A 26,272-nucleotide genomic window follows, 5' to 3' on the forward strand; every position below is an offset into this window, starting at 1 on the left:
CGTTTCTAGGAACAAAGGCATTTTAAAAGTAAAAAATTATGTAATACAAACATATAAATAAATTTTTTTCCTCTAAATTATCAATTTTTACATCCTATTATTGTACATTTCATTTTTTTTTTTTCTTCACTGCATTGCTCTTTTACAAAGTCTGGCAAGAAGACTGTTCATTTGTAGCAAACTGTTAACTCCATCCACTATTCCCAAATGAGTTATCCCAATTTCCTGAAACGAAAATTTACAAATTTTAAACCATCTCGTACATATATATATTTATATAAACGTTATCGTATATATACAAGTTGATGTAAATTTTTTGTAAAACTCACTTTTACGAAATCTAATTTTAACGTTTCATCGATGAGTAGATTTTTCGCAACTTTGAATATATTATTAATTATATCTTCCGCGGAATAACCCATTTTCCATAAATGTTCCATTACCTGTATCATGTAACATTACAAAAAATCGTTTTATATCCATGTAACGGATACGTAGATAAATATTTCTGTAAGATGATAAAATATCACACCCCGTATGCCTTGGAAATATTTCCCTCTGTACAAAATTCAAGCATTTCTTTAACGAGCAATGGATGTGGTTCGTCGCAGACTTTAAAAACATTTTCACTATTTACGTGATTAAAACCATTATGCGTCGATTGTAAATTATTCAGAGCTTGCCTCATATCACCTTGCGCGGTAAACACTATTGCTTCCAATCCATCGTCCGTATGCGAAACCTGATAAAAAGGAAGTAAAATATAAAATTAAAAGATTAATATAATCTCGATTTTTCCACGCGAATAGAGATAATAGAGATAATAAATATTTAATAAAACTTATGCCTACGTCTTCCTTTTTACAAATATCGATAATCTTTGCTAAAATTTGTGCATCCGATAATTTTCCATATCTTAACATGGCACAGCGTGATTGTATTGGTTCGATAATTTTGTCACTAGAATTACAAGCTAACGCAAATCTAGTCGTGTTGCTGTATATTTCCATCGTTCTTCTTAATGCTTGTTGAGCACCGGCAGTCATGCTATCAGCTTCGTCTAGAATTATTATCTTGTGTTTTCCTTTTGGCAGATTCACCTAAATTTGATAATACCAATTAGCCAACTTAAAAGAATGGGCAAGAAAAGTAAAAATAGAGTAAAAAATATAAAAAAGATTTTACCCTTTTTTGAGCAAACATTTTAATTTTATTCCTTACTACGTCTATCCCTCGATCGTTCGAAGCGTTTAACTCTAATACCGCCTCTTTAAATATTGGCCCTAGTAAAATACGTGCCAAGCACAATATAGTCGTAGTTTTACCAACTCCTGGTGGACCAGCAATGATGATATTGGGACAATTGCCTTGTTGAGCAAAAACCGATAATCTGGATACCGTATCCTCGTTACCAACAATGTCGGAAAATACTTGTGGTCGATATTTTTCGATCCTTAAAAATAAAAACTTAATTTTAATTCTTATTCTTTTCTTTTCTTTTCTTTTATCCTATATAAATATATATTAAATTAAATACGAAACGAAAATAGAATGAGATATAACCTAAAAAAAAAAATATATTCGATTTAACGACGAGAAAACGTATATTCCAGTTTACAAAAAGACATACCATGGCAAATGATTCAACTTTTTATCTTTCTCTTTATTTTTTACGTTATAACCACTCGTTGATGGCAAAATTTCAATGTCCATAGAATCATCGATGTCATTCTCACCTCCCATCTTTGAACATTCAATTTAAAACGCGGGAAAAACTCACTACCACTTCCAGATGTCCAGTACGTTGTTGAAACATAGACTACGTAGTAATAAAGAAGAGAAACGTCGTCGTTTTTTGCTTAATATCAATAAGCAAATATAAATTACCGATTAATAATAATAATTTTTAATTTTGCTAAAAAAAATATAAATCACGTTAAAAATAAACGCTTGATTGAAAATTAATATTCAAAATATTTTATTATACAAATAAATTTCATAATTAAAAAGTTGTAAAATAGATGGAATAAAAAAAAAGAAAAGAAAAGAAAAAAGAGAAAAGTGAATATTTCTCTCGCGATAATGTGAAATAAATAATGATTAATTAATTATTTATTTTACCAATGGTTTTATTTAAATCATTATCATATTTAAATCAATAGATACAAAAAACTGATACAATCAACTCATAATTTTAAATCAAGTTTATCGTTATCGCTATTAGTTATAAGATATTATATATTTGCAAAAAATAATTGTATTTAATATTGTAATTAATAAAATAAAAAATTGTATAAAAATTATATCAACATTATTGATTATATCGATTATAAAATTTTACCAGACCAGATAAAATAATTTTATAATTTAATTCGTTACAAAAATACAAGATATAATTATCATATGTTTGATAGCGTGAATATTTTTTTTCTTTTCAAATTCAATATTATTATTTAACGAATAAATAAATAACGGTTGACGGTTAATGATTATATTATTTCTTAAGGGGTCGCCGCGGTATCGATTAAATTTTTCGCATCTAGTAAAATCTCGCGAGATCGTCTCTCTTTTATAAGCATTGCGTTGGTGGCTTACGGAATGAGATTTCAATATGGCAGCCGTCGTGATATCTGCACAAGTCGGTATCGCGGAAATGTTTTGAAGTCGTTGAGTAATCGCGACAACCGGTTGACGTACAACGCATAGGTTAGTAAGACGAAATGACGTTACGTTTTTGTATTAGCTTCTCTGATTGAATCGATCAGTTTGTGTCAGGAAACCGGGTTTTCGTGAAAATTATTTTCCTCATCACGGTTGAGCCGCTAAAGTATATAGTCGAAGCCGCAGTATTGTTCGAATGCAGACATAGGTTACCTTGATTTTTCGTTCTTAAATCATGCTCAAAAGCGTATCACGTTAAATAAGAATCCGACGCTCGTTTCGTTCAATCGACCAATGTATATGCATGTGACATCACGTATGTTTTGCGATTGTATGTATGCTTGATGTGTGTACGTTTTTCTCAGCTAGGCTATATACGTGTGCGTGTACGTATCAGGTGTGTGGATGCTGTATCGATGCGTGTATATTCATAAAATGTTTAGAATCGTCGTTTAGAATCTTATTTTCGAGCGGAACATTGTTCGAGTGTCGCGCGTGTTCAAACGTCAAGAAAGAAGAAACACGTCGTCGTGTATGTTTTTGACACATCTCGCCATGCCGAATGAATAGCATGGTTCTTCGGCCCGCTACATACCGAACGATACATTTGGGAACGAAGGCGTTTGGTAAGTTGATGTATTCCTTCTTTACGATTCTTTTATTTTATCTGACTAATTAATTCGATCGTCATCAATTTTCACACGACAAATATATATTTTCCGCTACCTTATCCTTCGATATCATTCAAAAGTTCCACTTATTACATTTTGAATATCAATGCCGCGCAAATTTTCGATTATTTTACATTCGCAAATGAACGTATCATTCGAATTACGTTATAGATTAGCTAATTATGTAAAGTGCCTGTTGCTGTAAATACATACAGTTATGCTTATCATTTTGGCTATTATATACTAATAATTATTTCCGGTTGTTCTTGATATTCGACGAGATACACATACGAGAAGTCGAAAGAACATGATTCATTAATTTCTGCTTAGCACTTTTGCACTTTTCTTCTAAATTTTTTTCATTTTGTACGCACTCGATATTCCGTATAACCGATTCCGTATAACTATTGATTTTATATAAAATAGATAAGATTGTTTATTTAAATATATCGACCAGGTTATTTATCGCGCGTTAATAAATTGTTACGAGTAAATAAAATCTGCCACGTTATATACATATTAGACGTCTATTATAATTTGTTTTACTAATTAATAATATTTACATTAAATTTAATCAATACGTATTTAAATGATTATAATATCTCTTTAAATTTTTATCACGAATAAAGAAATATCTAACGAAATATTTAATATCTCGACGGAAAAAATGTTTTTGAAGTTTAGAACAGAATTTTTTTCAATATTAGTTATTTATAAATAAAATAATTATATTTTTCGTAGTACACGAAAATACAATTACGATTGATTTTATATTTATCACTAGAATATGATCAAAAGCATACCAATCTATACAGTGTTGAAAACACTTATTTTCTTTGATCTTATATTTATAATTCTTCAAATTTATATCGAAATTAATTGTAAAATTCTTTAGAAGATAGACAGATACAGTTTTGTGACTCGAATACGTCCTCTTCGAATCCGTGAGAAACCGTAGAAACGTGACGGTAATACTTCGACATCCAAAGTCATTCGAAATACTAAATTCTCGTTTTCAGTTGGCCCATCTGCAAAAATCAATCGAGTCATCGCGATATAAGATGTTATTACATCGTTGCACAGCTAGATGATGTAGAACGACGGCGGATGGGTCGGTAGAAGATTTTTCAACTCGCGTGAATTATTATCGCTGCAATTGTCGAAAAATGATACTACCATATCTCTATTATGTTTCTAGATGCTTACAGTAGCAGATTGACGGTATCGGTTCGTAGAACTAGCTAGGCGACTCTGTGTGTGTGTGTACGAGCGCTGCCGAGCGCGCTTGGGAAAACATCACAATTGTAATCGGATCGTTTTAAATGTTCGAGTAATAACAAGATAACGTGATCGAATAAAGAAAACGAAAGGAGAAAAATTGACAACTCGATCCATTGAATAACTTTGAAAAAGATTATTTTCTGAAAAGAAATTACTTTTCAGGCAAATAATATCAGAAATTTTAAACAAAAATAAATATCCGCACGACTCCACCGAGATAAAACACTCGAGTTGAGACACGATTGATGCGTAGGCGTATCTTCTTTTCTGTCCAAATTTATTTATCCGTTGTTCGTCGCCTGAAAAGGGAACGGAATGAAAAAAAAAAAAAGAGCGAATACACGCGTTCATCCATCCTTTTATACATAAAATTCTTCGATTCCTCGAACGAGAAGAACGAAACGACGAACGATCGATTTTTAAAGATTCGCACGCGTTTTCAACAGAGTTTCAATCGCGATTGGAGATTGTAATTATTCGACGTGTTAAAATTTCGTTTCGAAAAGGTGCATTAGAGAATAGCCGCGGAAACGAAGAATTTCTTCGGTCTATAAATAACAATTTATTGCGATTGCACTGTCTTTAGCGTGTCTAGACCCGTATCTAAAAGAGGAAGCATGTGTTGTACGCTGTTCTAAGAAGGGAGAATATTCAATAAATTTGGATCTCTTTGTATGCTAATTTTGCGAGCCGAATATTAAGCATATTTATTATTACTTTCCACAATAAATATTTCAAAGTCACTTTACACTGTTTATTTCACGTGTCTGTATTATTCTATTCTACAATATTTTGAAGATATATTTATTCCAATTTTCTCTTTAAAAGTAATATTTATAATTTTCGATCAAAAAGGGGGGGGGGGGGGGAACAATAAACGAAAGATCAAAACCTAACCTGACCGAAAATAAGCGTTTAGCGAGAACTGTTGACAAGAAGGCTAGTAATTAACAGGAAAGCTTTTCAAGGATCGCTCCTCTAGATCCGACGCATTTTAAAAGGAATGAAAAGATGGTAACGAGCCAAGTGACGATATATCGTGTGATTACCAGTTACACAATCCCCTCGAAATCTATGGATCGGCCATCTTTGCATTATATCTCGCGCTTCACCCTCGCCTTTATATCCTTATTTTTCATCATCGAATTTTTTAACATTTTTCGTCTCACCTATCTTTTTTTTTTTTTTCAAATATATTGTAATTCAAACGTACGCAAGTTATCTTTTTTTCTCTCTCCTTTAATTCTTTCCTAAACTTTCCTTCGTTTCTCAACTTGATTTGTTACTTTCGAAATATTGAACAATCATTTCATCGTTTAAAAATCAATATATATTTCGAATAATTGGTCGGAAAATCGATACGAAAGATCGATCATTCTTTGTTTCCGTTAATTTTTGCGAAAGATCGAAAGAAGACGGAGTGAACGAACGAATCTTTGGTCTAAAAACGTAGCGTGGAATAAAAAGAAATGTCAGAAAAAGTGTATCCATCCGTTCTCATTAATTAAAGAATCGTAAAGTGAGTATGTATAACTAACTCCCCAATTAAGAACGGATAATTTTAGGTGGCGTGCGCATCCAAAGAAAGTGTGCTTGTGTGGTTGAATACCGATATCTTCTTCCACGACTTTGCTCGAAAAGGATCTAAAGTAGAATTAAAGGATATTTTTTCAAATCTCGTTTGAGAAGAATCTTAGACGCGATGAAAATGTTGGTTAACGTTGTTACCGATTGTAGATAAGTAGAGAAAGCGTGATATATAAGGGGGAAAAGATGGAAGTAAGTTTTGATTTCAAGTAGTAACAAATATTATAATATTGGTTATGGGGGAGCATCCTTTTCTGCACGTGTTACGTGTTAAAATAGGTAGCTTGCAATAAATTATTTTTATAATTATTTATACCTACCACCTTGACCTTTTTCTTCAATGGGAAAACGATATGGTGGAGGAAGAACTGCTTTATCTCTTGTATTACAAGGCTGTTTATTGGGTAAACATGCAATGTGTATGCGATCTTGCGCGTATATCATCGTAAAATTTTCAAACACGTTCGTTGTAATACGATAAAAACTCGTTCGTTTAATTAGAAAAGTAAATATATATACATAGATTGTACGCGTAGACGTTCGATTTCTTCCGATTCTTTCCCGAAATTAATTACTCGAGACGTTAACACAGGGATTTTATTTATGTGACACAAATCTGTGGAATAATAATTTCGTGATATAATCGTGATTTTATACGTATATTTATTCTTCTAAAAAGATATTACGTTTTTTTAATCGCGTGACGTAAAAGTAATGCGACGACGGTAAAGAAACGCGATAATAAACACCGTAAATATTCCGGGGTGTGTCTAAACTCGTACACGAAACTGTTTCGTCAACGATTCGCTAGAGAATAATTATTTCTTCGAAAAAGAAACGATACGAATTTCTTCCGAATAAATGATAGTTTAATTTGCAAAAAACCGGTCTGTTTAAAAATAAATGTTCGATCAATTCGATACAATCGATATTATTTTATATCGTCGAAGAATTTATTACTTTTACGATGATACGAGAATCTAGGAAATCTTGATTCAGGAGCCAAGTTATTTTCATATATATATATATATATATCAATCGGTAAAAGGTGGATCTAGTCCATGCTTAGTCGCAGGTGGAAAATGTAGAAACGGCAAATGATTATGCTTCACCTTGTACTTCTTCCTTGTGTATCTATATTCAGCCTATCCGGCCACTGTGTTCACCACTATTGATCCATTACAGCTATGTACAATACTGAAAACCAACTTTTACACGAGGGTAAAACTAAACTTGATCCTTTTCTTTTTCTCTCTCTCCGCTATTCTTCTCCTTGTTGCGCTGCACTTGAAACTATGGAACAACGTTCGTCGAATATTCTCACTTCCGCAAACACTAGTAGAGGCTAAACCTTTTTTTCTTTCATCTATCGGAGAAAAGGATTCCAACATGCGTGAAAAAGAAATTTGGTATTTTTTTTTTTTGTTGTCGGTAAGGAAGATTAGGTTTTCGTTGAATTATCGTGCATCAGTCGTTTTCTTCGTAACCTAAAATATTTATTTCGTTTGTTATTTTCTTTCCCGAACGTGTTGTTCATCCACGTTGATATATTTTTCATTTCTATCGTAATTGTATGCTGTTCGTGCTTTTTCCATCGGAAATTAATCATAGATAAGTTTTCTTCTTCGTATTAATCGATTATTTCGAATCGAGTCGTACAATTGGCGGAAAAATTAACTAAAAATATTCGTTCGTTTAAAAATAATTTTCGAATAGATTAATAATTCGATAATACGAATTATCGAATGAAGATGATGAAAGAAATAATGCATCGATAGTGAAAAGGATAGGCGGATTTTAATTCGTCGGTTAAGATGTACGTTCCGCCATAGGCGGTCCGCTATTAGTCTAAACGTTGACCATACTTTTTTACAAGGTAATGTATTTAGCGTTAGGTTGGTCACAGTTACGCGACTGACTTCATGATTTCCGGCACACGCGATGACGCACGGAAACTGATTTGTAGTTCTGACAGTATACGCCACCGATCTGCCTATTCGGACGATGTACATGTAATTTTAAACAGTATTCTTTAACCACACTTTCTACCAAACTAAATCTAAAATCTGATTAATGTATTTAAATAATATTTACTTGTCTTATTTCGTTCTTCAAATCGATCACGATCCACTACTTACAATTAGGTTAAATAAACCGATCTCTCTTCCGATTATTATCCATCAAATTGCTAATTATTTATACGTATTCGAATAATTTACTAATCACTTTCTTATCTCTACTTTCTCATTTTTACTTTGTTCTCTATTATTTGAAAAATTGATATTAAATTTTACTTTCGCGTAGAAAAATATTTTACTGTAATTAATATATTTATGGTATTTTTTTATATTTTTACATATTTTTCATTTTTCTTATCGTTCCTTAACGTTAGAATTAATTCGAAATGAAATTAATGAGATTAACAAATACTTGCCCGAGTTTTATCTTGTATATCTTGAAACAAACTGATCTTTTTTACGAGAGATATATAATCCTACTAATCGTGTATTGCGTGTATATTTTTTTCTAACATTTATTAAATCCACGGATTATTTAGATTTATGATCATTCGGATATTTTTTAGATAAAAAGTATCTTAATTTTTCATCTTATATACGTAAAAATATCGCAAAATGAGATGGATTTTGTTTTCTAATCTAGATTCGTACATTTTGTATTTTTTAAAACCACGAAAATGTTTTTATCCCATATATTGATCATTGATACATGTATGTATAAATATAAAAATATGTGTAAATGCATTGTATATGTTTAAAAGACGATGATCGAACGATCGAATCATTTTTTTTATCTTCTCAAATTAATCCTTATCTTTTAAACGTAATTCCTTAAAAGCTCGTGTGAATGTGAAAAACTCGAGCGAAACTTCATTTTTTCGACTTTTATTTACGTACATTTTTCGCATTTTTTTATCTATGAAAACTTGAAAAAAATTTTATTTTAAAAGGCCAAGATGCGATAAGTAATCGATTAAGATGTTCTCCATTTTCGTTTTATACAGCGCCATCATGACACGAATAGCATTAGATGTTTATCAAATATCCAGGACAGTGGATAAAGTAGATAACTGTAATGCCGTTGCAAAGATGCGTTATATATTTATTTCCAATTGAAATTTTGATCGTTTCTAGATGGCGCCACTGATCCAAATTTAGCATACAAGCATACACTCACGTTATATCACTGCTTTTATTAAGATTCTCCTTTTATTAAGATACGTGTAAGCATTTGCTATGTTTCGTTCTTTCCAAAAAATATCTCCAGAGAGAATATACCCAAATATTTCATTCGTGACGTTGATGAAAATTAACGTTTGTTAAATATTTTTATCTTTTATATGAGAATTTTATTTTCAAGTGGAAAAGAGAAAAGAAAGAAAAGTAATATCAATGAAATTAGTAGAAAAAGAAAGATGAACTCGCAATAATTATACGATATTCTTTGCCATTTTTTCATTTATTTCGGAATTAACTTATACAAAGTATTTTTCGCAAAAATGATATTGATTGAGATAACGTTTTTCGCATTTGTGATTTTTTTTTTTTTTTTTCAGTTTACTTTAACGTATACGTATGAATGCAACGTAAATAAGTAGAAAATTGGCAAATACGACGCTGCAGATATAACCTTATTGATTCTGGAAAGCATTAGCTATCCAAGAAATGGAAATAAGAACAAGAAGTTTCGAGACGTGTAAAATTTTGACTGTACATATATATCATTTTATTATCGGGAATAATAGGAAAGGAAATACAATTATTCGTTTGATGCATAATGCGATTATTACAAATCAAATTGAATTAATCATTTTATCGCACTATTGAGATAAATTTCATTCTATTTCCATTTTTCTTTTTAAAAAGGTTTACTTAAAAATTTCAGAATTTCGTTCCGTTTATTGACAGTCGCAGTTTTTAATTAATCGTAATATTTATTCGTGCTGCGTAATACACGTCATGCGTAAACCATACAAATAAGTCATCACTTCGTCATTGGAATAGAATATATAGAATAAAGTGATTAGTATGATGAGCAACATCTCTAAGATACTTATTCCTTAATAAACTTTCAAATATCTAAACAAATACACGTAAGTAAGTACATACGTAAGTAGTACATTAGCGCATAAGATATTTGAACAAATTGATTAACAATTATTTAAAAAATATATATATTTAATTTTTATTACATACATATTTAAATTTAATATTTTATGAGATATAAAAAATATATATTTAATTTAATTAAAAATTAATCGTTAATTTAATATCTTTAAATAAATTATTAGTTCTCTTATATTCCATAAATGTTACATATTATAACGATTTAATATTTATTCTCATTTAAAATCAAAAAAATATTTCAAAGAAATATTTCTTGCGTAGATTCTAGATAAAAATTATTCCGTTCAAATATGATAAAATCCAAATCCCTAGAAGTTTTAAACAATACTAGAATTTAAAATAAGTAAAAGTTAATTCAAAATACAAATATTTTAAATTTTTACTAATATCATTTTTTAGAAGATTGGAATAAGATTCATTATGAGTGTATTTCACTTTCTTAAATACAATTTTATTATGCCTATTTTTATTATAAATAAATTCTTTTAAAAAAATAAATTAAAATAAACTGAATAATTGAATTATATTCAGTTGTCGGAATTCAGGATTAAAATATAATAAATTCTTTGAATATCTCACGCGGAAATGTATAATTTGTTAAAATATACACTCGATAATAAATTTAAAAATAAAAAAAAAAAAAAACATCTAAATACGAAATCGAAAACATTTGGACGAATCATATCAATAATTTATAAAATTAAATCGAAAAAAGGGAAGAATTTTATTCCTTGGATGATATATTCCGTGCATAAATTTCGTTTCTTCGATGTCATCGAGCGACAAAAATTAAAAGCATAGTTGTGACATATCATGGAGAAAATAACTTTTAAAAAATTTCGACGAATCACCTCTTTTTTCCTTTTCTCTTAAAAATATATATAAATATATAGGAATGCGAGGAATAATTAATTATAAATTGATGATAGATCGATAAAGAAAAATATACGGTACATTGAAGAGTTGATCCTTGATTGCTGGTTTTCATCGCGCTGCCCGCATTGCGTCGGACTGCCCTCACGCCGGCGCTTTGCACCTCTGTGCTTTTCTCCCTTCTCTTCGCCCCTCCCCGCCCCATCCCCCTCCACCGTCTTTCCCCATCTTTTTCCTCGACAACGCCCCTTCCACCGCGATCCCTACGCAACCAAGAAGATGTTCGTTAAGCGTTTCGTCCCTACTTTCATATCCCAATTCCCATATTGCCATATCTGTTTCTTTCCTTCTTTTCGTTTTTCATATTTAATATCACTTATATATACACGTATATTATACTCTTTTAATACTCGTCGATTACGACAGTTTCGTCAATATTAAACGCATCGAATTAATTAAAAATATAAGAAGGAGATCATCGTTAGACGTAACAATTTTAAAATTCTTTCGAAAATAATTATTCGACGTTTGATAATTTTTTTTTTTCACTCGTTCGACGATCATATTATGTTATTAATTTCAAAGTGTGTTTGATCCGATTTTATTTATATATTTCTAAATTTAGAGTAAAAAAAAAAAATAACGAAACGATATTATTTTACGATAGATATACTTGATTAGTCTTTTCACAACAATAAGTGTTTACTTCTATTTTACTTCACGGTCGAACACTCGAGATTCTTCGGTAAGCGGTTGAATGGAAAATTTGCAAAGTAAGCCAATTCGAAGTACCCTTCAAGATATCATTCCCAATCGATGAAAATAGTTTGTCATGAAATTTAATTATTATATAAACGTTAATAATTAAATTTACAATTTTACACGTGTTATCTGTTGATAAAATAGTATTTTTTCTCGTAACGTTAAATGTAATTGAAAAGAAAAGATTAAAGATTGTTTTTTTTTTTTTTTTATATTATTTATCACGTTGTTTATCGTGACAATGTTACGAGAAGTTGGATAATTATTGCTACTAGATATAGATATTTTCTATCTTTCGCGAATTCTATTTTTTTTTTTGACAACAAATTTCGTATCAATTATCGATAAAAAGACGGTTATTCGATGTAGCGTTTCAAACGATTAAATTTACGCGCACAATCGCGATTTCATTAACTGCGCATGCGCCGGTAACAGGCTGCCCGCGTGGTATAAATAGCGGTGCACTAGCGCAACCCGGAGCATTCGTATCCCGCTCTTAGGCTCGTATCATGGGTTAGCCGGATATCGCTTACGCTATATTCGTATACGCAAAATTCGTTTCAAGTTTTCTCATCGATTCAACCGAGGAGATCGATCCTTATCCTAATAGCTCCACATGCAATCAAGACTTGAAATTCACTCTTGACATTTTCACTCTATTTCTCCTCCGTTCAACCACGAAGCAGAATTCCATTGAACGTACATCTAAATAAAATGATCGAAACAATACAATACATCCATAATCGTATTTTCTTACCGTTGTTGTTCCACTCGTTTCTAACAACATTCATTGCATCATTGTCATTACGTATTGTTTGTAACTTTTCGTAACGAGTTTTTTTTTTCGATCACTCGTAATAAAAAGTAAAGTAGAATTTACAATATATATATATTGTATCATTTATCGATAAAAAAGGACTCGCTACCTGTCTCAGGCAACGAGTATCTAAATGCTAGGGAAAAATATTCTCTCATATCGCGAAGTCGTTGATAAATTTTCGTAGAACTAGTTTCGTAGAAGTTTAAACGAAAAAAGTTTGAACGAGTTACGTGAAGATCGGTCACTCAGAGAGAAAGAACGGTTTTTGGATTGCTCGTTTCAACGGGAGTACGTTTCAACAATAGGCAACTAACCGGCAAGTACCGACCGACCTCGGGATATCGATTTTCTCGCAAAGATCCGACTACTCGTACGGAATGGAAACGAGTCGCGTAAACGAAAACAACACGGGATGCGAAAAATTCGTAGAGTCGTTAATAGGTCAATAGCGTGACCTTTAAACGAAGGCTCGTATTTCGTGTTTCGCGTTCGACCGAACGTTTTCATCTTGTTTTTTGTATAGTTATAATTTTTAATCACTCCCTCTCCGTTGAATCTGTCGCTAAAATCGTGGGAAAAGCGTACTGGAATCCATCGATAAGACTTTCTACCAGGATTATGCTTTAGAGAATAGAGCACAATAGCGGAAGCCGGTTAGCGGCGGATATGTTTGTAAGAAGCGAACTTGATCCTCTTAGTGCAGGATTGTGACAAGTCTTCGTCAATATCGTAGCCAATTTTTCGAATCTACGTGTTAATTTTTAAATTCTAATCGATCGGTACTCGAACAATTAAATGGCGAAATGGCGTGTAAGCTGTGCCTTACACCGTCGCGAAGAATTACGTACGAGTGAATAGCTTTTTACCGCGTTGTAAATTTTTTACGAAAAACCTTGTTAATCCGTGGAGCATCGGACGAAACGAAATGCCTCGTTTTGTCAAATAAAAAATATATCGTGGTATACGCGTTCAAAATCGCGACTATTTATACATATATACGTACGCTTTTAAAATTTTTTCCATGCCACGCTATGCAATCGCACGATATATTTCCAACGTATACGTATCGATAAAGTTAGTTTTTACAAAAATCGATCGAAAATGGAATACGAAAATATTTTATTCGAAAAAAAGATACCATTATTAAAATCGTTCGAATAATGATATGTTTATGAATAATGTTTCTCACTTCATCGATAATTCTTTTTCTCAATTTCAGGCATACGATGGTGCGAGCATATTTGCAGCATGAACGTAAGATATCGAACAAGGTAAGTGGTATTTAAGATGCTCTTAAATTACAAAAATTCGCGTCGATATTAAAGAGACGATAATTTTTTTTTTTTTTTTTCGAAATTCGAGATCTCGAGTAGGATACGAAATAAAGAGCAAGTTAGAAAGGAAGCTCGCGCGTCTCTCGCGTTCATGGTAGACGGGTTTGGGGGGCCGGGTGCGAGGTCAAGCAGCGCAATTTTTCGATTAATCGCTCTCACCGATCTAATTTATAGGTCCTTAGTAGTTACCTTGGTAGCAAGTACGTCATAACTTGGCTACGTGTAGACACGTCGTTGAGACGTAAAAGGATATTGATTTCTTAAGTCTTCGTAACCGAACCGCACCGAAATCCAAACGTTACGATGAATTAAATTCTCCTCCCGCCATTTCGCGCGTACAAATTATACAATGTAGAAACGGATCGGTATAAAATCGTATATTCGAAAGATAAATTTCCTCGCTTTGGAAAGTGTTTCTCCTGATGATGATGGCCGCGATCAGCATCCATTATACACCCTCTTTTCCGCGCCATTAGAAGGCATAAATTATTCGGCCTCGACGATCGGAGAGAAGGAAATTCGAATCGGTTTCGCTGTTCCCGCCGTAAATACGCGAGTTGGAATACGAGATTGTAGAAGCGGGGAGTCGCCGTCAAGTTTGCCATCTCGTTTCGCCCCGTTTTTTGCGCCATTGTACTCGCGTCACTTTCCTCGACTTTTCAGAAGGAAACGCTCATTGTTGTCCGCGCTTTTTCTCCTAACCTTTGTGGAGGGCGGCCGGCCCGCAACAACCGCCCTCCCTGTAATAATACGCGCAATCTTTCCGTTCCGTCTTCTCTCCTTTTATATCCTGTCACCTTTGCCTCCCCTACCCCTCTAGCCTTCCTTTTCACCCTCATCCTGTAAACCATCGAGAGAAGTAGAGATAGAGGAGCGGAGCGAGGTCTCCAGGTGGGCGGCGGGGATCGATAGAACCGCGACCCAGCTTTACCCGACCAACCTGGGGAACTCGCCGCTACTGCTGCTACTATTACTACTACTACTACTATTACTACTATTACTACTAGCGGTGCTAATTACTATCGCCAGTTTCTCTCCTTCGTTCACACTCGTAGCAAGGCTGCATTACAAAAATCACACCATTCTTCCTCTACATTTGGGCCCCAATTGTCATCGGTTTCTTTGCTATCTTTGCAATTTCTTTATCGTTCGATTTTATCTTTGGAATAAAAAGAATTTTTCTGGATAAAGGATTCAAGCAAATTCAAAGATTTTGAAATTGTATTATTCGAGAGAAGAAGTTGGAAGAAGGAATAAAGAAAACGTTGTATTCCATTTTTGAGAGTTTGTTTAAATATTTATTTATAATTGTAATGCTATTTCGTTGATATTTGTACCAGAAATAAAAATATTTCTTTCGATTAAAAAGATTCGATCGATAAATTTTCCTTTCGAGAATCTACAATCTTTATCGATCTAACCACCCATCGATTCGATTTTTCATTTTCCTAATTAAATTACGGTGGAAAATGCGAAGATGAAAGCATTTCCTCGCATTCGACTCGCGCTGTAACGGGCGATAAAATCGAACATTTCGAAAGGAATTTTCGAAATCGGTTAAAACACGCGCTATATTAATTACGCGGATATTTACGGTCGTGACGAGTTTACATGGGCGAAAGCGCGTATTAACGTGTTTCACGTAGAAACTGTAGTAACGTGGTTGCTTGTAAAAATCGATAATCCTGGGTTTCGAGCCGTGTCGCGTGAGCTACGCTCGTTGCACTATTACTATCATCAATCTCTCTCTCTCTCTCTCTCGCCCAACTTTTTTTCCTTTCTGCGCGACGTTAAACCTTCCTTTCTTTAGAATCGGCAAAACGATACGCGATTTATAAAAGGAATTATCGAAAGTAGAAAGACGTTCGAAATTAATTTAGCAGAGCGTCGCTACAAACTTTATTTAATCGACCAATATCCATTACTCTCTATCCGTTCTCCTCCTCCGCTTCCCTTCCCAATCTCATTTTTCACCGCGACACAAATTTATTTTATTCTCGAACCTTGATTTATCGCGTACCCTTCGTTTTCACCAATTATCAGACCGATATTAATTCGGATGAGAAACTGGGCGACCGACGAGTGGTTCGGTCTCGTTCCAACTTCATTATTCGAAACGTTTTAATATATAATGTACGGAAGACGCGATGACAGGAAGGGAGAGGTCAGGATGAAAATTAGACGAAAAATAATCTGGAAACCGATGTTTTGCCGATTCGAATTCTCGTGATAGAGAAACGTTTCTCGTCGTTAAATTGCTCGAAATATCGTACGAGGAAAAATACTTGGGCTGTTGAGAGGTTAAAAAGGAGTGGAGTATTTTTCGACACTTCGCATCATTTACGGCTCGTTTACAACTGACTCGAAAGAATTTTGATCTCTTTCTCTTCTCTCTCGAGATAATCACGTTCGATCTCTTATTTTCGGATCGAGAATAACGGAATGGGATCGATCGATAGATCGATACGTGGCGCAAATCTCTCTTTCTTCAAAAATTACGGAAAAACATGCGACGTAGTTTCGTTTAATTGCGTGTAATTTTTACCGTTATCCGAGATATTTAGATCGAATCGAAACCTAATTTACGCTTAATTTAAATCGTATATCGCTCGAAAAACGTATTTCGATGAGATGCATGAATTTATTAAGTTGGCGTGTTTCGACCGGTAAATTGCGCATTGCGTCGTAAGATCGATCGATCGATCGATCGATCTCGAAAATTCTCGATCAACGAGGAGCTCTTTTTCTCCATCATTGCCAATTTTACCGAATATCCCTTTATAATCGATTCTCGATTATAAATCGAGAATCTAAGATCAATCAAGACGAATCGTAAAAATATCGATTTTTATCTCGTTCGTTCCACTTTCACAGTCTTGTTTGAAAACAAATAATTTTAAACAATTTACAACGCACGATTACTCTTTCCAACTCTAATTCTCGTATTTTACAACGTTGAACGATATCTTATCGTGGAATCGGAAGACAAATCGAAAGGAATTAAAAACGAATTTATCTTTAATATCGAGTGATGAATCTCGAAAGAGAAGGGCAAAAAGGAGGTTCGATCGATAAATTGGAAATTTATTGAAAAGTTTTTCTTAAAAAGAAAAATAGAGTAGAACGCGTAAACGGCTAAACGGCGAACATTGGACGTAGCACGCGAGCGAGGTTTCACCAGCAGTGCCCTTTGAAATGGCGAGGGTCGGAACGGGCATTATCCAACTGGCCGATCTTAATTTCTTCTTACGAGCATCGCGGCTCAAGGCTTCCACCAACGGTTCTACGGTATATATTTATTTTCCAATTTCGCACGACACGCGATCCAAACTCGCCTTTTTTTACCTCTCTCTATAAACACGCGAAAATAACCGTACATCGAGGATAATAAAACCGTATATTTTCATATATATATATACATATATATTTCCCAGTATATTAAAAAACCGCAAATCTTATCTAATCTTTAATTACGGGAATGAAAAATTCGTGCTCGCGCAACGAAATTCGGATAATTACGAAATTCTCGAGCTTTTGAAACCTCGGTCACGCGCCATTTTCTTCTTCTTCTTCCCCCCTTCTCTTTCTTCTCCAAAGAGAATACAAACGAGAGCGAAAACAACGCCGACCCTGTCCCTCCTGTCGATTTCAGTATCCATGACCCGATTACTTCACGCGTATCGATGTTGCCTACCTCTTCCACGAATCGTTTTTTTCGCTCCCATATAGATAACATTACTCGCTTGCGCTCCTCCATTTTCCTCCAAACCATCTCTCTCTCTCTCTCTCTCTACTGCTCTACCCGCCGAAATCCTCGCCAGTTTATCTTCAAGAAAAAGTGTTTTACTCGATCGGTAACAATATCCATCGATAAGTATTTTCGCTTATTATTTTCCCGCCAACATGGAATGATGACAGCTGGTAATAACGCGTGTAGAGAAAAGAGGGGAAAGAAGGAAGAAAAAAGAAGATATATACATATATATATACTTGCTTACTTACTTACTTACTTACTTACTTACTTACTTACTTACGTGTAACGACGCGTCGGTTTGGCGGTGGATGGATGCGGTGGAGGTTGGAACAGCGAGGATGGTGGGGGGCGGGCGAAGGGTGGGGGAGAGAGCGGAGGCGGCTCGTTCACCACGCAGGATCAGCTACGAGGAGAAGCTCGCTTCGTCTCTTTTACCTCGCGCTAGATAGTAGCTCCGCCGCCGCCGCATTTCTACCTTCTACCACGACCGAACGCACGCGTTCGATAGAGTCGCGTTCGGGATTCCTTTACGAATCGTGTTTGTGCGTCTCCTTCGTACTTTCTCTCTCTCTCTCTCTCTCTCTCTCTCTCTCTCTCTATCCTGTCTCTTCATGTCCTGCTCCATTCATTATTTCCTCACCCCTTTCCCTCCCCTCTCCGATTAGTCTCTATTTTCTCTCTATCTCTCTATAACAGTAGATAAATTGTCGTTGAATCGTAAGAAAAAGAAAAGGGAGAAAATGATCGGAAGCGGAAGCGAGTGTGCATCCTCGAGAATGATCGTGATCCGGGTGAATCGAGTACGCACGCTCGAGACAGAGAGAGAGAGAGAGAGAGAGAGAGAGAGAGAGAGAGAGAAAGGAGGCGCGTCAGGACGTTCGAGGGACGATCATCGTTATCGTCGTTCCCTTCACGACTTATCCGTACGCTAAGCCGGGAGGAGGAAAGGGGGGAGGAGGCGCGGAGGTGCATCGCACCATTTCGAACGTTAACACCTATTTGATCGCCGCGTTTCGTCCTCGGCCGAGATCCTTCCTTCCGGTTGATCGTTCTCGGGATCGGGGAGGGGGAAGGAAAAGACAGAGAGGGAGAGACGGACGGATAGAGAGAGAGAGAGAGAGCGATATCGCGAAATATCTCCGCGGCGAAAAAAATTTCGAATATTTATTCTCCTCCTTCTTCCTCTTCTTCTCCGGCTAACCACGCGTTATCCATCCCCGTTTATCATCGTCGTCGACTCGGTCGTGGATCGGAATCGACGGTAATCGCGTGTTCGATTTCGTTTCGCAGGATGTTGCGTGGGTGTTTCGCGTATACCTCGATGAATTATGCGTGTACATAGAGGATAGCGAGAGGGGGATAGGCGAGAAGAGTGGAGATCGTGTGTGTGTCGTCGTGCTGGAGACTACCAACTCGGCCGTGCGTGTGTGTGTGTCGTGAAAAAAAGAAGAAAGGTGGGTGTTTGTTTCTGAAAAGAAAGAAAATTATATATATTATCCTTATCCTTATCCCTTTCGGTGCTCTTTCTATCGTTTCGTCGTCGTCTGTTGTCTCCGCCCGAGGTCCACGTACCGATTCAAGTCTGGGAAGAAGCCTGGAATTCCCACCGCAAAAAAACTGCAAGCGAACGCCCTAAAACATTCCACGTAGAATCCGTAGCCGGTAAGATGATTCTTTCACGCGTCAAATTCCTCCACCGAAATAGATCGCCCACGGTTTTATGCCTCTTATCCACGCTTAACCGCTTTTACGAATCCTTTTGTTTCGCAATTTTTATATATATATAGATCGCCGGCTATTCTTTCGGTCGATAAAATTTTCGTCTGAAATCTGTTCTATGAATTTTTTTATCTCGAACATCTTTCCAACGATCTTTATTGTTTTGCTATTACGGATAATACATTTTCATTTGTAAGATTATAGATCGATATCGCTTCGATCTCTCGGGAGGAAATTTTTCAATTTCTATGGTTTTACTTTCGATCGAATTTGAAGGAGGAAAAGAAAAAATATTCTCGTCTTTTTCTTCTTCTTCTTCTTCTCGATGAAATAATTATTGTTTGCGCAATTTTTATCCTTGACATTCCACTTATTCCTTCCAAGCTATGAACTTTCGATACAGATCGCTATTTCGTCGCAATTCGATCTTGAATAATTCATCGCGGTGGTGAAGGCAGAAACCGAATATCTCTGAAATTACTACTATCGTTGGAGGTATGCTTGAAAAAATAACGTATACTCGAGCGAATGAATTTTACATCGTTTCGTTTCACTTTTTTTTTTTGCGAAAATTTATCATATAAATCGATATCTTAAAAAAAAAGTAAAACAAATACGAGGAGGAATAGAAAATATACCTAGAAATAAATTCTTCTTCTTTTACACACTCTCTTTCTTTCTGTTCGATTATCGAAATATTTATCTTTTTCTTTCGAAAGAATAATTCTTCGATAAATCCATAATGGAACGTTTTTCAACCTTGAATTATCGTTTAGAGGTTACCAATTCGTAAACTCGTTAAAAAGCAAATAAATCTTTCCACGCACCCTTTCTCGCCAATCTTCTCGATGATTAACGATGAATCGATCTCTCGATACCAAATAAATCGAGATCTAGATCTGCTTTGTCCAAGAAAAAATATCTAACCGTATCGATCGTGTGAAATTTCGTAGCGTTTCGTAAAACTATTTTATTATTTTTTTATAAGATTTTCCGCATAATTTGCTCGTAATTTGATCGTAGATAGACATAAGTACATAGACAGAGAGAGAGAAAATGATTACGCAACGCATCTTCCAGAAACGGCAGGAGCAGTTTTACTCCTTGTTCGTCCGAAGTTACGTGTACGTGAAATGCCATGTTTTTTAGCTCGCGTTCCAAATCACCTTTAACGTTGCTTGTACACACGTTCGTCCGATCAACAACCTTGAACGACACCTGAACGCGCCGTTTCGAATCCAAGTGTTTACCTCGGGTCGAGTAACAAAGACGACGCGTGAGAATAATAGGAGAGGGGGGAAATGACGGGCCAACACGTGGCAGCGTGCAAATAATTCCTCGATATTTACGCTCACCGCCGTTTAACAAGCGATAGAAATGTATATTTTCGCTGTGGCGAAAAATCTTTTTAATATTATCCGAATGCACGAGTTCTAAAGTTAGACCAGCGTTTTCGAAGGCGAGCCTTCGAAGTTGCTTTCTCAAAAATAGGTCGAATGTAAGGGAGGATAATAGCACGGCGGCCACGGCCATACTCGCCGTCGTGAAAAGAGCGCGGCGTCGTGTCACGATTCCTCCTCTTCCAACCGTTTCATGCATCAAAATTTATTATACGAGTTGTTCGATCTGAAAACGATTTGCTCTATTTAACGATATATTATCTTTCTGCAATATCGGTTTCTACGTTCTTGTACTATTCTTTTATTCCATTAATTCGAACATGGAAGAGATACATTTTTATAGATTGTATTTCAAAGATCGTATATCGCATATACTTTTAATTGCTCCTCGTCACCAAGAAGATACGATCGGCACGTACATACTTGGACGAACAATGTTTAATTTATATATACGTATATCGTAATTATATCATAGAATACGACGGTTTCATCATCGACTCGACCATGTTTATTCGAGGAACGGACGATAGAACGATACGTAGCGTACATATTTAATAAACGAGCCTTGACATCGCGTCATATACGTGCATAGGGTAACGGTCTATAGAAAGTAGAAAGCCGTTACGCAAAGTATCAACAGGTGTATTATTACTCGATTCATCCTTAAATACCCTATTTTTTTTAATTGCTAAAATATCAATCAATTATCGCTCAACGCACTCGCGTAATAAAATCGTCCGATTTTTCGATTCGAGCTCGAAGAATTTCATATTCACATTCGTGAATATCGATCGTAAAAGAAAAATTCGATTTTTAGAAGATTTTTTATTCCTCGAAACTCGTTATCCAAACCGTGTTGCATCGTTCAAAATCGGAAAAAAAAAAATTCCATCCAAACATTTTGAGTAATCTCGCGCGGTAAATAAAGTTGGACACGTCCTATTTTTCCATCTCGTGTATCGATCTCGTGGCAACGTATCGATGGCAAACTAACGAGTTTATTTTTAACGCGGTCGAAGAACAAGTTGGCGAGTGACCGTACCGATAAATTACGCCTCTGATTCCGATCGCTCTTAATTGGTCGAAACGGATCGGTTTTGCGGTCGATCGAATCGAAACTTCCTTTCGATCCCGTCCTCCTCGCTTTTCCGATCGAGTCGCGCCGTCTTTCTTCCCTCCCTCTATCTCTCTCTCTCTGTCTCCTTTTTACAGGTCGTTTAGCATCCAGAAAATGGCGAATTTCTCTGCTTCTCTTTTCAAATATCTCTCTCTCTCTCTCTCTCGTCCGTTCTTATTGTATCTGTCAAACTTTTCGTTCGATCGATTTCGAGAAGAATTTTCTATAAAACTTATACAAGATATATGTTTTAAAAATAAGAATAATCGTCGAGTAATCTTTCTCGTTGAATTTGTAATCGTATCACGCGGCAAAAAGTGACACAAGCTCGTCGAGAGTCACGCGTGGTATGTCGAAAGGGTCGAGAGTCGAGAAAGTTATCCGTTCGTTTCGCCCGTACGTTATTTCCGTTATTAAACGCGATACTTACTTTTTCCAATTATTCTCACACAGTCTCTCGTGTCTCCCCATTTTCTATTCTCTCTATTTTTAGAACGATATCTTTGCACGAGAGGGAGTGAAGGAAGTTGGCGAAATGAGAATTCTTGAAATTTATTCGGATTAACACGGTCGGTGGGTTCTCGCGATTGAAAACTCGACCGAGAGGCGTCGCGTCGGAAGCGAGGCGAGAAACGATGGAAAAACAAAGGGATATCCGTTCGACGAGAAACCGTGATGAAATCCGTTCGTTTTCTTCCTCCTCGAGCGCGAGGAAAACTGTGTCACTTTCTCTCCGCATGCTTCCACGCAGGAACAATACACGCTCCGCGTTATAAACCCAATAATACAGCGTTAAACGTGAATGTAATTGTCGATACGGTGACGCGCTCATTGTCGACGACGCCGTGATCCTTTCTTATCGACCGTCGATACGATCCTTCGTATTAAACTAAACTCGAACAATGCTTCTTTGTCGTCTTTTCAAACAAACTCCATTTACACGCTTTTCTCTACTCCGTGGATCGAGAATCCTTTTATATCTTCTTTCCCTTCAAACTATTTAAATTAATATTCGAAAATGTATCATCAAAGTGTGTAATTTTATCGTATCTCGTATTTTACACGATATGAAAAATTGATGTATAATGTCTCGTCTTTCTCGATGCGCGCTCTCTGTGCGTTATCGAATCTTGCTCACCAGATACTTACGTACACACCGTAATAGATTCGTGCAGTTGTCCAGATAGTCTCTTTTCAATGATTCGATCATATCGACCGTTCGATTTTAACATCGTTTTCCAGAATAATAGGAGCTAATCGTCAAACGAGTCACGAGCTCCACTTCCTTCACCACCTTTCTCCAAACTTTTTATTCGAATCGTGTATCGTTATTTCTTCGACTATTACAGTTCGTATTCGAGCTTCGTGAAAACTTTTTGAAATTCGAAAACGAAGTTTAAACGGACGGCCGCGTTATAGGAAAGAGAAGAAAAGGAAAATGGGACAATTAGAAAAATGAGACTGCCGAGTGGGACGGATAAGAGTCCGACCCCTCGAGCACAAAGAGTTAACACGTTCGCCGCTACCAGAAAATGTCATGCACATTCTCATCCACTTAGCGTAAATAACGTGTAACATAACCCACGTATCGCGCGTATATCTTCTTATCGCCCCCTCGCTTTTTTTTCTCTCTCTCTCTCTTCATTTTTCCCCCTCTCTTTCCATTATATCGTTATTATTGTTGTTGTTATTATTATTTAATTATCTATACCGTACGATAATCACACGGAGCAACGGGTTACTCCCTTTCCGTTGCAGATCGCAAAATGGGCTGTTTCGGGAGCAAAGATAAGCTGAGCAAAGAGGATATGGATTTTCTGAAATCGCACACGAGATACGACGAGGCGACTATAAAGGAATGGTACAAAGGATTTAAAGTAAGTTGTTGCTCGAAAATTTGTTTTTCAAATCGGGATAATAATAATATTATTGGCAAGTTTCCTCGATGTTTTTTCAAAGTTGAGAGGAAATTTGATTCTTGGAGATATTTGCTTAGAAATATTCTTCTTCTTGTGTTACAGCAAGATTGCCCGAACGGCAGACTAACGCCGGCAAAATTTGTCGACATGTATAAAATGTTCTTCCCGTCGGGCAACGCGGAGGAATTTTGCGATCACGTTTTCCGCACATTCGACATGGACAAGAATGGCTACATCGATTTCAAGGTAAGAAATCGATTTTTCTACACAACTACTCGACTCTTTTCAACGCGTACAATAGAAATTAAAGCTTTAAATCGAATTTCGAAACGAATTACGTCCGTCATTCTTCCATCGAGAAAGAACGAATAAAACTTTTTAAATCGAAGCACCATTAATGATAAATAGCGTTGGTGGAAATCGTTCTCTCGAAAAAAGAGGAGAAGAAGAGGAGGAGGAGGAGGAAAAAGGTGAGTACAATACGTGGAAAGGCGATAGAAGGGTGGGGCGATGATATAGGAATCTAGCCGATGGCAGAAATTGGCTAGAGGGGCCAGCACGTCGATGGGGTCAATACGAGAAGTGGAGACACTTCGGAGGTCATGAAGAGCAAAGAGCCGGCTCGCCCTCGACTTCGTTCTTTAAAACCCTTGCCGTTTGTCTACCTCAGGCGTAGGATGACCCAGTTCAACCTCTTGCCGTATCTACATCAACGCGAATACTCTCAATTCTTTAACTCGAAACGATACGTTCCGTTAATATTGATCGAATCGATCATTTTACGTTCCAATAAATCTTTGAAAGTTCGTGGAAAATGTAAATTTCTACCCGATTTTCCTTTTTTTCAATTGCAACGATGAAGCAAGAGTGAACTGAGAAGCAAGAGCGTTCAATTTTGTTCGTTGCAGGAATTTTTATTGACTCGAAACGATTCGTTCCGTTAATATCGATCGAATCGATCATTTTACATTCCAATAAATCTTTGAAACTTTGAAACGTGGAAAATGTAAATTTCTATCCGATTTTTCTTTTTTTCAATTGCAACGATGAACACTGAGAAGCAAGAGCGTTCAATTTTGTTCGTTGCAGGAATTTTTGTTGGCTCGAAACGATACGTTCCGTTAATATCGATCGAATCGATCATCTTAATACGTTCCAATAAATCTTTGAAACTTCGTGGAAAATGTAAATTTCTACCCGATTTTTATTTTTTTTCAATTGCAACGATGAACAGTGAGAAGCAAGAGCGTTCAATTTTGTTCGTTGCAGGAATTTTTGTTGGCTCGAAACGATACGTTCCGTTAATATCGATCGAATTGATCATTTTACGTTCCAATAAATCTTTGAAACTTCGAAACGTGGAAAATGTAAATTTCTACCTGATTTTTCTTTTCTTTTTTTTCAATTGCAACGATGAACACTGAGAAGCAAGAGCGTTCAATTTTGTTCGTTGCAGGAATTTTTGTTGGCTCGAAACGATATGTTCCGTTAATATCGATCGAATCGATCATTTTACGTTGCAATAAATCTTTGAAACTTCGAAACGTGGAAAATGTAAATTTCTATCCGATTTTTCTTTTTATCAATTGCAACGATGAACACTGAGAAGCAAGAGCGTTCAATTTTGTTCGTTGCAGGAATTTTTGTTGGCTCGAACGATACGTTAATATCGATCGAATTGATCATTTTACGTTCCAATAAATCTTTGAAACTTCGTGGAAAACGTAAATTTCTATCCGATTTTTCTTTTCTTTTTTCAATTGCAACGATGAACAGTGAGAAGCAAGAGCGTTCAATTTTGTTCGTTGCAGGAATTTTTGTTGGCTCGAAACGATCATTTTAATACGTTCCAATAAATCTTTGAAACTTCGTGGAAAATGTAAATTTCTATCCGATTTTTATTTTTTTTCAATTGCAACGATGAACACTGAGAAGCAAGAGCGTTCAATTTTGTTCGAAACGATTCGTTCCGTTAATATCGATCGAATCGATCATTTTACGTTCCAATAAATCTTTGAAAGTTCGTGGAAAATGTAAAACCCGATTTTTCTTTTTTTTCAATTGCAACGATGAACACTGAGAAGCAAGAGCGTTCAATTTTGTTCGTTGCAGGAATTTTTGTTGGCTCGAAACGATCATTTTAATACGTTCCAATAAATCTTTGAAACTTCGTGGAAAATGTAAATTTCTATCCGATTTTTATTTTTTTTCAATTGCAACGATGAACAC

At 35.6% G+C, this 26,272-nt stretch overlaps 3 protein-coding genes across 9 annotated transcripts in view; 2 read left to right on the plus strand and 1 right to left on the minus strand.

Annotated features, from left to right (window-relative positions):
- Positions 1–71: 71 nt before the first annotated feature.
- Positions 72–1,825, minus strand: LOC551540 (replication factor C subunit 2). Its single transcript, XM_623934.5, has 6 exons — positions 1,631–1,825; positions 1,186–1,453; positions 852–1,100; positions 533–742; positions 330–443; positions 72–225 (listed from the first exon to the last, which is right to left on the minus strand). Exons 1-6 carry the CDS (start codon positions 1,741–1,743, stop codon positions 127–129), a joined length of 1,053 nt encoding a protein of 350 aa, XP_623937.2. The 5' UTR covers positions 1,744–1,825; the 3' UTR covers positions 72–126.
- Positions 1,826–2,526: 701 nt separating this feature from the next.
- Positions 2,527–26,272, plus strand: part of LOC408721 (neurocalcin homolog) — a 41,352-nt gene continuing 17,606 nt past the window's right edge. The window contains exon 1 of the mRNA XM_392256.7: positions 2,527–2,706. The gene's annotated coding sequence lies outside the window, so the exon portion shown is untranslated. The remainder of the gene's footprint in view (positions 2,707–26,272) is intronic.
- Positions 2,613–26,272, plus strand: part of LOC726283 (neuronal calcium sensor 2) — a 29,343-nt gene continuing 5,683 nt past the window's right edge. The window contains exons 1-5 of one of the 7 annotated variants that reach the window (XM_026439695.1): positions 2,613–2,706; positions 3,105–3,287; positions 14,020–14,071; positions 23,883–24,001; positions 24,146–24,289. In XM_026439695.1, the coding sequence (XP_026295480.1) occupies positions 23,891–24,001; positions 24,146–24,289 (255 nt within the window). In that variant the 5' untranslated portion in view covers positions 2,613–2,706; positions 3,105–3,287; positions 14,020–14,071; positions 23,883–23,890. The other 6 variants (XM_026439693.1, XM_026439694.1, XM_026439697.1 and 3 more) reach the window with 6 other exon arrangements.

Source organism: Apis mellifera, linkage group LG3 (genome assembly GCF_003254395.2).
Source record: "Apis mellifera strain DH4 linkage group LG3, Amel_HAv3.1, whole genome shotgun sequence".
NCBI classification, from domain to species: domain Eukaryota; kingdom Metazoa; phylum Arthropoda; class Insecta; order Hymenoptera; family Apidae; genus Apis; species Apis mellifera.

What these genes read in the sequence shown, in the direction of transcription:
- LOC551540 (XM_623934.5), bottom strand. Translation starts at nt 1,743, where the DNA reads ATGGGAGGTGAGAATGACATCGATGATTCTATGGACATTGAAATTTTG. An exon ending in AAGTTGAATCATTTGCCATG is followed by an intron (nt 1,454 to 1,630) that starts GTATGTCTTTTT and finishes TTTATTTTTAAG; the next exon opens with GATCGAAAAATATCGACCAC. An exon ending in TAAAATTAGATTTCGTAAAA is followed by an intron (nt 226 to 329) that starts GTGAGTTTTACA and finishes TTTTCGTTTCAG; the next exon opens with GAAATTGGGATAACTCATTT.